We start from the raw sequence: 11201 nt of genomic DNA, 5'->3' as shown, positions 1-11201 counted from the left end.
GGGAGAGAATTCAATTCAACTCAATTCTATGTACTTTTAAGATGGCGAATAAAATGGAATTTCTCAATTTTGCCGTTGCATAAATACATAATTCTATCAATGGAATAATTGTGAACCCACCAGTCAAATTCTGCCTGTTTGTGGAGAAAGTGGGTCTTAATTCTGTAAATATATATGGCGTGAGTCAAGTTATTTGGTTCGAGGTTGGATTATTATGGGAGATCTATCGAGTGAGTTGGAAGTGAAACGCTCCAGATTTTCTCGTCTCTTTGAATTATTCGTGTTTGGTCTAATTTAGACACGAAATCAATTGAATGAGATGGAATTGAAGGCATGCTTTGATCCCATTTATCCATATGTCGTGCCAAGTCTGGTGTCTGCAGAGAGGAGGGAATTTAATTCAAAGCATGCACCCTAATATCGGGTGAAAGTCAAAGGAAGGAAGGGAAAGGGAGAGAAAGTGGAGTGGGATCAATTCCTTTGGCTGCTGCCCTGCTTTCTCTTCTCGAAAATGATATGGAATATCATGGGAATTTTCATATTTTCTAGGTCCCTGGAAATTTGTGCAGGTCTAAATGCATATTTAAAAGGAGAAGCATTTAAAATATTCCCAAAACATAATACAAATTCTTGGAGCGGTTGTTAACTTGTATTATACATGGGTAAAAATGCGGTATTCACTCGTTTTGGCATAGATTTGCGAGTACCTTTCCGGATTGGTAATAGTTTGTTTCTGAGTGGTGATATTTTCATTATCAAAACGGTATACTTCATTACTATACAGTAATTCCCTTTATTATCGTGCCGGTGAAGTTATATATGCACTCCAGTCGGTAATGATTCAATACCATCTTGCTAGAAGTGTAGCTCTATTCCTTATAAACTCACCTTGAACCTTGCTGCCACCAGTACAATTCTATTTTTGTAAAAATCACGAGAAGATTCTGAAAGGTGAGATGTGGGCGACACCGGAAGTAGGAAATGATGAACCGGATGTCACCTTGGATCCTTTTCGTTGCCTTCCGTGTCTCGGTTTAATTGGATTTCTCTTTTCTCTCTAACTAACTCGATTTCCCACCAAAAATTAAATAACTACTTTTACTTTTACTTTTGGTTCACGGAAGTTCAAACTTTCTCCAACTTTCATTTTCTTGAATTTCTATGATTTTAGGAGGAGGCGAAATCTCGTCCTAAAGAGAAAATCTATTATTATCGTGAAACTGATACGAATGAAGAGGAAGAATCAATCTTAACGAAGGACGAGTTCGGCCTGGTCTGTTTTACCAAGATGATCAACTGCTCTGTCCCAGCCACGGCGACTGCGGCGTCAAGAAAGACGCCGAATTGTGTGTACTTTTCGAAGGAATTTTGCACCAGGAAATATGGTGGGATGAGTAAGAACTAATTGTGATATTAGTATTTTTTTAAGTTTCTGAGATGAATTTGCATAAATGCGTAATTACAAAGTGTTAAATATACTGTAAAGCTTCCACATGCATAAATTTATGCCTATTTATCAATTATGGAAGTCAATCAATCGCTTTTAGTTGATCTTGAGTTTCTTAACGCCATAAATTGCATAATCTTCTAGGTGCCATCAACGTAAAGTGGTATTTATTGCAAACGGAAACTATGAATTATGAAATTTTTTCATTTACGTGATTTTTTCCACCTTTGAAACTGTTTTTCAGTTCAATTTGTTAACAAAATTTTAATTTTAAGTCGATAAATTTAATTTTAATCAAATGTGGTAGCTTGACTCCAAAAAGAAAATGTTTGCAGTTTTAATATTCCTACTGACATTTTTATAATAGATGTCTGATTGCTCTATGTCCCATTATAGAATTAATTCAAATAACTTGAATGTTTTGGCATATTTTCAAAAAATTTAAAAATTTTCGAAATTTTCAGAGTGGAAAGGTAGCGTGTGTCCGACCACATTGATAAACCAACAAGACTACAAATGCAAGCTGCGAGCGCTTGGTGACGTGGGTGGGGTTGAAGTGGCCGGAACCACAAATGGTAAAAATAAGACGCTCAATTGCCGAAATAGTGAAGCGCTATGCCTCGGATTAAAACCACCGTTTCACACGCGAAGTGGAAGCAGTGACCGAAATCCTCCCACCCAAACGATGTGAGTGGGCCTTATTTTCGTAAATATTTAAATTTGTCATTATTTAACTAATTGTTAATTAACTTTAATAATTATTAATAATTAATTATGTAGGTGTCTGTGCCCACTGGGTTATACGGGTCCAGCCTGCAGTCGGATGGATATTGACCTCTTCCACTTGGATTTACTTCATAACGTTGATCTTCGCAATATTTTGCTCAAATATCAGCAAAAGGTAAGAACTGCATAAACTGTTTTTTATGGTTTTGGATAGTTTAGACGTCATAAATTAAAAACAAAGATTTTTTAAATGTTTAATTTATCACAGATATGATTTCTACTTCGTGGTTGATGAAATTTTACTTCGAAATTACTTAATAATATGAACTTTTATTTAAATATTTACTAAATTTTGATTTCTAATCTTTTTGAACTAAAAATTAATTAAAATTTCAGGATCGTTACTTTATCGGAGTCACCTTATTATTCCTCCTAGTCGTAACGTTAACCTCTGTACTGCTCATCGTGGCCGGATGTTCATTCCTGTGTTCTCGTCTGCCCAATTTCTTGAAAACGATGAAACAACTGACTTCCGATATTCCATACTTTTCTCGTCCTCGAGCATCCCACCGTCAATCTTCGACACCACATCGTAATCATCACACCCAAACTGAGGAACAAGGCGTCGAAATAGAGGACACGATTAAGGGAGGAAGTCATCGAAATCAAAATACACGAGGGGCTTCTTCTATACTGTGTCAAATGTCGAGCAGAATGGTCACGATGTGTCAATCTTGTCTTAATCGACGGGAAGAAGGTGAAGAGGACGAGGATTATTACGACAGCGATTTGGAGTTGAGATTTCATCGGGCCAGGATGGAAAGGAGGCAACGACTTTCTCAGAGGGGTCGGGTTTCGGTGTGATTAATTTTGACACGGGTTTGAAATCTGGTTAAATATGATGTTTTTAGTACTTATTAGTTGTTTAATAACTATTTGTAGCAATAATTACTGTGCACGGCTCAAAATCTGTCGGTCTCATGTTTGTACTAAGAAAAGTGTTCATATTTACTACAGATATATGTCAAGAAATTTGTGCATATGCAAAATTATAAAACTTTAAAATTTCTTCAATGTAAATATTTAGTAGTGAACATAATTTAAACTGATTTTAAATATATCACAAATCCAGTTCATGACAATCTACACGCGAATAAATATGATCCACAAATTAATTCAGAATTTTAAAACTGTAAAATCATTCTCACTTCCAATTCCTGACAGCATTCTCGCTTTCATCACGAAAATCTCAAATATTTCTACATGTCCAAAAGCTCAATATATTTGTATTTGCTACATTCCCCTCATTTGCATATCTTCACTCGAATCTGTCGACATATTTGGCAATTCATCTCCTTTTTTCGGAAATGGATTTATTTTTTCAATTTGCAATTTGCATTTCGACATACCAAACTTGTTTGAAGTTTGAAATGTCTGCATGGATTGAGTTTTCAATCTCGTCCAGATAAAGGGGAGAAGAAGAAATCAGTTTGTACGTGTGTGTATGCAGCAAGGAGGAGAAGAAGCAGGTAGGAGAAAGTACGTCCTGCTCTTATCTGTATTATAAAATCCGGTTGTACAGAAAAAACGAGTAGATTTCCGATTCAGCTTTTTCTTCTTTTTTAGAGCTCTTTTTTCTCTTTGGGAGAAAGAAGGGTTGTGGATTCTCTTCTACTTCTTTGAAAAGAGTGAAGGAAATAAATCCAAAACACAAATAATCAAAATCGGTATAGCTATTTCTATTTCTGAGATGAATTGTTGAATGGTTTGGTATTTGAAATGAGGGAGGAACGTAAAAAATACGAGGATCATCATCTTCTTCTAGTCTTGAGGATGCGGACTCGTTGATGGTCTAGGCACTGATATTGAGGAGAAGAAGGCCAATATACAATTCATACCCTTGCCCTTTCAGGATTTCTGGTGTAAGTTCAACAAGGAATTTAATCTCTGACTTCTTTACAACGAGGAAAAGAAAGTTATTGGAATATGGTTTTTGATGCTTCAGGAAAGAAATTAGTAGGCAAAATGGTTCTGTTTCAGACAATTAATGAAAAGTGGAATCAGGAAAGTTGGAGAAAGTTTGGAAATTATGAAACTTACCTAAAATCATGATTTCGCAAAATAGGTATATGCATTTTTGGAATTAAATTTTATTTTTAACTTTTTGCATTTCCAAAATCTACCGATTTTAATAAAGAAAATCGAACTACAAGTCATCACGAAACCTCTGCCTTAAGTATGTAAATGACAAAACTATTTGGTTAGGGTTCTTTTAACCTGGGAAAATTTCACGAAAATGATAATTTCATCACAAATAATAACCTCACGTAGTAATGAAAAAAGCTGCTGTCTCCTAACCTACAACCCAACACGTAGAAATTGGCACGTGGAAAGACCCAAATGTAATGATCTCTCTCTTTCTCGAAATATCCAACCCAATAAATACTTGATGGGAAAAGGTATTGAATTTTGAATTGAATCAAAATCGACTTAGAAATGGAGAAAGTGTGAGAATGGAAATGTCGGAGGAAATCAAACATACTTTTTTCCTCCTCCTGTTCACTTTCACTTCTGCTTTCACCGTCGTCTCGTCTTCCACACCAACCAGTCAGTAGTAGTCACTTCCCCACTTATCGGTACTTAATACTCAAAGCAGCTCATATTTCCTTCCTCTTTCTCTCTCACTACGTAGACCGAGCAGAGTGGGGAATACTATACGGATGGGAAGAAAAAGATGAAAAATGGACTTTCACTCTACTTTCACTCTCGAAAAACACCAAACTTCACTATACCATCGAAAGAGAAAAAAGAGAAAGTCAAGTCAAGTCAAGCAGGGTTAAGAGACAGACTCAAATGCTGAATCCTCCATCCAATATGATACACGACAGAAAATGATATTACGTAATATGTATGCCATACCCAACCAAACCCTTGCTTTGTTGTTGACTAATAATATTTCATTATTTTCAGCCTTATGGAAAAACAACTTTCCATATTTATAAAAGCGTTGCAACAGCGGATTTGCAAATAAATGTGCTCCTGGGAAATTAACCAGGGTACAAATTCTTCCTACCGTTTTGTCCTTAAGTATGAAACATACGGTTTTCTTCGTAATAATAAAAGGTCAACAAGCAGCAACGACATTCACGAAACAACGGAACTCGTGCGGCATCATAACTTTCTCCTCCTCTTCATACACGATATTGCTATTAGAGAAATCGAAAAGTGCCGTCGTTCCGCCATTCTTGACTTGGCTTTGTATGTACTTGGCTTCTCATCCTTCCTGAAGCAGGCAATAAATAAGAGGAGAAAGTAAACAAGGTTCAAGCTCAAACAAGCAAATATTTGTTTAGTCCTCTTCATCTTACAACACGGATTTTGTTTTGGGTGGAGATTCGCACAATCTCTGAATCTTCACAAATCCGATTCTGATGTGAAAATGGTAGAATATCTGGCATGAAAATTACAAAAATATGATGATCGAAATTAAAATTTGGGAAGAATCATTTCCACTTTTTAAATAATTTGCAATTTGAGGTATTTAAATTGCGAGTAAATTCGGTAATTGGATAAATGAATAGCAGTAAACACAAATTTCCAGTAAATTTCAAGCCGAAATCAGTTGATTTATTTCACACTGATTGTTCCATCATTTCGTTATTATTGACATTTCACTCATTACTTACTCCTCTTTACACACACGATTTATTATTATGTTACCTTTTGTATACAGAGTAGTTGTAGAATAGAATATGTTAGATATTTTATATTAGATGAGGACATACATACATAGATTTACAGATCAAAGTTATTGACTTTTCCACTCCAATCACTGAAACAAAATACGACGACGCAATTTGCACGTCAAACAAATTCCATTGTTTCAAGTGAAACGAAGTAGAGAGAATTGTAAAACGAGGCAACAAACGTATCAAATTTCGTCAAGTACTAAAATAAATACACAGATGACAAAAACATGTCGAAATGCAAGTGAGTGAAAACTAAACTTCATAATGAGATCAAATATTAATTACTGAATTTGTTATTTAGAACATTGTTTGTAAAATCAATGTAGGTGTGACCAAAGTAATCATTGTTAAATTCTTGTAAGCAAGTTGTTTAATACTAATAATCATAATTTGTGAGACACACTACATTCTGTCAGAATCCTAAACTATTTGCTATAGTTGTAGTAAGTAATTTAGTTGCTCATGCATAATAGCTGCCAAGAAGTATTTCGTAATAACAATCATAATAATACAATCACATCATATCTCTCATTTCTCATTTGAGAACAGGAATGTGTGAACAATTGGTACAAAGTTATATTGATAAGGCAATGGCACTCGTACTGTTGTTAGTACAAATTGAACATAAAGTTTACACAAGTTACTAAAAATGAGCTAGTTCCTAATTTCTACTACATACTTGCTAAAATATTCTAATATTCATAGATTAATTAGTCTTCGGAAATCACTTGGTATGTAATTTATGTATAATTGATAAAATGAAGTATTACAAAAAGTAAGACATTTATTTGTTTAAAAAAATCTAACAGCAAAAAAATCTGCGCTGAATAATTCTATAATTGTATCGTTTGATTAATCGTTGTTTTATAATTGAGTCCATTGTTTTGGAATGAGTTGAGTATGATAAAGTTAGAATGTTTTGAAGCATTTTGTTTTAAATATTTGTGTAATTGGTTGGTAAAAGTGGAATGAATGTCAATTTCAAAACGAATGTCGATGTGGTAGTGGTGGAATGCACCGAGGCGAATTGCTCAGTTCTATAGTTTCCTCGTATTGTCGCATTATTTGTAATAGTACATATTAGGTAATTACTGTAAGTTACGTTTAGCAAATATAGCATTGTTATTAACAGCACAATCAGCCTTCAATCCAGTTATCCAGTTATCAAACACATGAAAATTGCCACAATTCTCAAATCTCATCATTCAATACAAAGTCTAACATTCCTAGAGAAGTGAATCTATTCCATTACTTTGCATTCCTTCCTACCACGCTTTACATACAATACTTGCACTCGTTCTACCACTTTCTAACCGAATTCTATATTTTTTATTTAGTCCAAGTTTCATCAAGTCTGAAGTTTCTAACTTCTAGCGATTATTGCTATGTGTTTACGATTACTAACTAACCTAACACTGAAAGGACAAGAATTAGTGACAAACATTAATCAGACATTACATACATACATTGAGGTCTACCTACTAATTGTAAGACTCTACTTATCCTTAATGTATCCTATCTACATACCTCCCTTTGCACCGTGTGACTTTACTATTGAGCTCAAAACTCAATCGACTTTTGTCTTTTGTTATTGCTAGGATTCTGACATTTTTTCGATTCAGATTTTGGCCGAGAAAGTAAAAGTACAAGAATAAGACCACCAAGAATAAAGAGGTAGGCTTGCATATTTCAAACCGGAGAAGATCCGAAGAGCAGGTAGCACACTGAATATGTAATAGTTGCGTTGCGATATTTGATTCAAATTCACTGATCCTTCATTCATCATCCCCAATGCACAATTAATTAATTAGTCTGATAATAAAAGTCACTAAAGTTGAACAGAGATTGAAGAATTTTGTGATTGCAAATTAGAAACTATATCCAAGTCAGACATCTCCAAATTCAAGAGATGAGAGGGAATCGCTGTCTTCATCCTTTTCCCGAAGTCCACCCACAGCCCCTAAAGAGGCCAACTCTCCATCTGACATCATTTTATCAGAAGATGACCGGCGAGCAAATAACTTTGCTCCTCTCGACACGGGAGATGGATGGTGTAGTTTCCTGTTGGGATTGCGTGGTGGGAGAGGGTTAAGATTCCCATACATTGCACTACTGTATCCAACCGGTGTTGAATGAAACATTGGCATGGAAGGAGCAGGTTGAGGAGGTGGAACTAGCACGTTCTTGAGATCTTGAATTCCCTAAAGAAATAATAAAAACTCTTTAAAAACTTGGCATTTTTACCTCTTAAAATTGGCAACATACTTGGTTTATTTGTAGCAAATGTCCGAGCAAGCTCATATCTTGGTGTCGTAAGTGTTGCATGTCTCTACGTAGTTGAGATAGTTGAGCATCCAATTTGTTTCCACTCGTCGGACTGAAAAGAGAAACATTAAAAAAAGTGTATGCATTTTACATTAGTTGGAAATGAATCACTCTGTTATAAATGGTCTTCTTACGACTTGACTACTCTAACAAAAGCACGAGGAGGAGGCTCGCTAAAGCTGTCGGCTGAACTACGACCAAGGCCAGAGTCGATATGCGGACTGTGTGGACTGGAAGATAAACTTCGTGGCGAACTTCGCATCACTTCGGGAGGAGCACCGATGATTCCTCTGTTATTTTGAAAAAAATGCATTTAATATGTATTAAAAACAAGTTTGACAGATTAGAGTCAACTAATTACCTATTTGAGGTAACATTATGCTCTGGTGAAGCCCGGAATGAAGATCCACTCGATGAAGAGCGTCGACTGTGGGGACGTGGCGGCGGGACTGGCCCTCGTTGACTTTGCCCCATTCCAATTGACGACTTGAAATTTTGCGACTGTGAAAAATTCTGTGGAGATCCATGACACGGAGGAACTGATTTATGACTTTGGGACGGAGGATTGCCATATCCGGACAAACTTCGTGGGAGGGGAGGTAGACCCTGGAGGTGCAACAGTGAGGACAGCGAGGTATTCATTGCGATTTATGAATTTAATGATGATGATGAATAAGGAACAATTTGGATTAGTATGTCGGTAGTCTTGTAAGTGAAGGAAGGTTTCGATGATGATGATGCTTCGTTTTTAAATAGTTAGCGATGTGGTATCTGTAATGTGATTTGTGACGTGACGAAATGGTAGTTCAAGGTAGTGTTACATTGAAATTCACTTTAGAAAGTTTTCCGAGCAGAACTCTGCTTTAAGACACTGATTAATTATCATCCATTTATTCAGCAACTTTTTTCAATTTGTTGTAGTAATTTTCGTTGTCTTTCCTTTCCGAGTTATATAATTTAACAAGTCCAGAGGCATTACTCCGATTTCAGGGCCCAATCTTGTCGACACATGGGACAGATTTGATTTTGTTGTTGGGAGGAAAGCCACTTCATGATACAGTGCATATGGAAGCAATGAGAGCAAACTCCCCAGACTATAAAGATAAAAGAAAACAATTTGGTTGATTTTTTATTACTACACCGAACAATAAATCAAATAAAACAACTTTTACTTACCTAATGGACAATCGTCTCCCGGAACTTTGCAATCAGAACAACAACCATCAAAGGGGGCACGACAAATTCCACACTTATCATCATTTGCCAACCACTTCCACACAGCGACGGTATTCCAACCTACAAAATTTAGAGTAATCAATCTCAACTTAAAAATTTGCACAAAATTCACATAGTCAGAGACTCTTTAGCTCTACTCGAGTTACACTTCATACTAATACAAAGGTATTTGTAGGTACAAGAGCGAGTAAAAATATTTATGCAAGATTGTTGCAACCACGCTACCCCATAAATACGTACCTCAAGCCTTTTAGCAATCATAATCAATAATGTTTACCTTATCGCTGCAACTGATCAACTCAACAACAACACAAAGCACTCGACAAATGGATGAAACAATCGAGATTTTAACATATCCATCCACCAAGAGTATGATAACTAAATTACTTCCTTGTTGTTAGACTCCAACCAAGCTAAACTCCCATCATCACTCAAAAAACGCACTCACTTATTGTTATTTTCAGTTATGGAATATGATAACTTTTTTTGTAACAAATCTATCCCACCACAAGACAAGTATGGATTCCTGATAAATATATATACATTACTGATGACATGGACATGGACCAGCCGACACCCTGCAAACCCACCCACTAAACAATCCATCAAGTCAAGTTAAACTATGTTTTTCGCAAAAACTACATAATATAATATGCATGCAGTACTAGTACGCCACAAAAAAGTGGAGTAAGTACACACCACACCACACTGAATCAAGTCAAACAAAGATTAAAGCTGTTTGCACTCATGTATGCATGTAGATACGAAGACAACAAAACACAACACACTTCTCGATTCTTGATTGATTAACTTGATGAGTCACTTTTGTGAGTAAATTGAGCTTAAAAAATGCTACAATATGCAATTCACAACTCGTAAATCCTCTTACTCGCAACAAATAACGCACCGTGTTGCACACACAGCCATTCAATTCAATGAATCTTAAGAAAATCTCGTCTTTTTTGCACCTGAACTTGAACCTGTCCTACTCCTTCTTCTTCTTTTAAAAGCGAGAGGTTTACTTAATGGGTTAATGCAAGTAAATTGCGAGGACATACCACACACACTATTTTTCTACCAGACAATGAAAGACTGCGTCTTTCTTCTTTACATTTTGCATGGCACAAAGGGGAATAATAAAACGTAGAGCGTTGAAATAAAAGTGAGTCAGTCAGTCGTCGGAGAGTTTTACTATTAACAACAACTTGACTTTGACTTTAATTAAAATAAAGTGGCCTAGTCCCACCAGCCCAGCAGCAATAAATAGTGAGGTTGCTGTTTATGGATGGATGTATGCATTTCAAACATGAAACGAAGAGGATACTTTACACAGAGAAGTGAAGATCATAAAAAATAGAGCGATGGTCTAAATTAGATACAAGTTTTCTACAATAAACTTGAACCCTTTGTACTTGGATGGTGAAGGCGAAAATGAAGTGGTTTCAGTTACAATGACAGAAAGATGTGATGTCGTTTTATTACATGCTAAATTACCACGGTTTGATTTTAATGACTTTTTTAGTTGGTTGGTCAGTGATATTTGCAATTTTGCTTTCTATTAAACATGCTTTTTATAGGCGAGTAGAATAATTTGCCTCTTGGGGAAGAACACTTTTTAAAAAATGCTATAAAAGAAATTTAAACTTGTTAAGTAGAGCGAAGCAATAAAATCTAAAGTTAGGAGTTTATGAAGATAGCCAAAAGTGAAGTTGGTCTCA

The 11201-nt window shown here is 35.7% G+C and overlaps 2 protein-coding genes and 1 long non-coding RNA gene across 3 annotated transcripts; 1 reads left to right on the top strand and 2 right to left on the bottom strand.

Annotated features, from left to right (window-relative positions):
* Positions 1-1132: 1132 nt before the first annotated feature.
* On the top strand, positions 1133-3352 carry LOC118434501. Its single transcript, XM_035848210.1, has 4 exons — positions 1133-1394; positions 1912-2134; positions 2228-2348; positions 2570-3352. Exons 1-4 carry the CDS (start codon positions 1289-1291, stop codon positions 3035-3037), a joined length of 918 nt encoding a protein of 305 aa, XP_035704103.1. The 5' UTR covers positions 1133-1288; the 3' UTR covers positions 3038-3352.
* Positions 3353-5772: 2420 nt separating this feature from the next.
* Positions 5773-9227, bottom strand: LOC110842640. Its single transcript, XM_022088419.2, has 4 exons — positions 8609-9227; positions 8382-8537; positions 8188-8299; positions 5773-8123 (listed from the first exon to the last, which is right to left on the bottom strand). The coding sequence occupies exons 1-4, from the start codon at positions 8887-8889 to the stop codon at positions 7809-7811; spliced, it is 864 nt and encodes a 287-aa protein (XP_021944111.1). The 5' UTR covers positions 8890-9227; the 3' UTR covers positions 5773-7808.
* A 92-nt stretch (positions 9228-9319) lies between these two features.
* On the bottom strand, positions 9320-11184 carry LOC110843990. The gene is made up of 3 exons (XR_002547413.2): positions 9761-11184; positions 9424-9543; positions 9320-9341 (listed from the first exon to the last, which is right to left on the bottom strand). It is a non-coding gene; the product is annotated as an uncharacterized LOC110843990 (long non-coding RNA).
* Positions 11185-11201: the final 17 nt, after the last annotated feature.

This window comes from Folsomia candida, unplaced genomic scaffold (assembly GCF_002217175.1).
Source record: "Folsomia candida strain VU population unplaced genomic scaffold, ASM221717v1 Fcan01_Sc002, whole genome shotgun sequence".
In the NCBI taxonomy this organism is placed as follows: Eukaryota; Metazoa; Arthropoda; class Collembola; order Entomobryomorpha; family Isotomidae; genus Folsomia; species Folsomia candida.
This window is presented reverse-complemented; position numbering and strand designations above follow the sequence as displayed.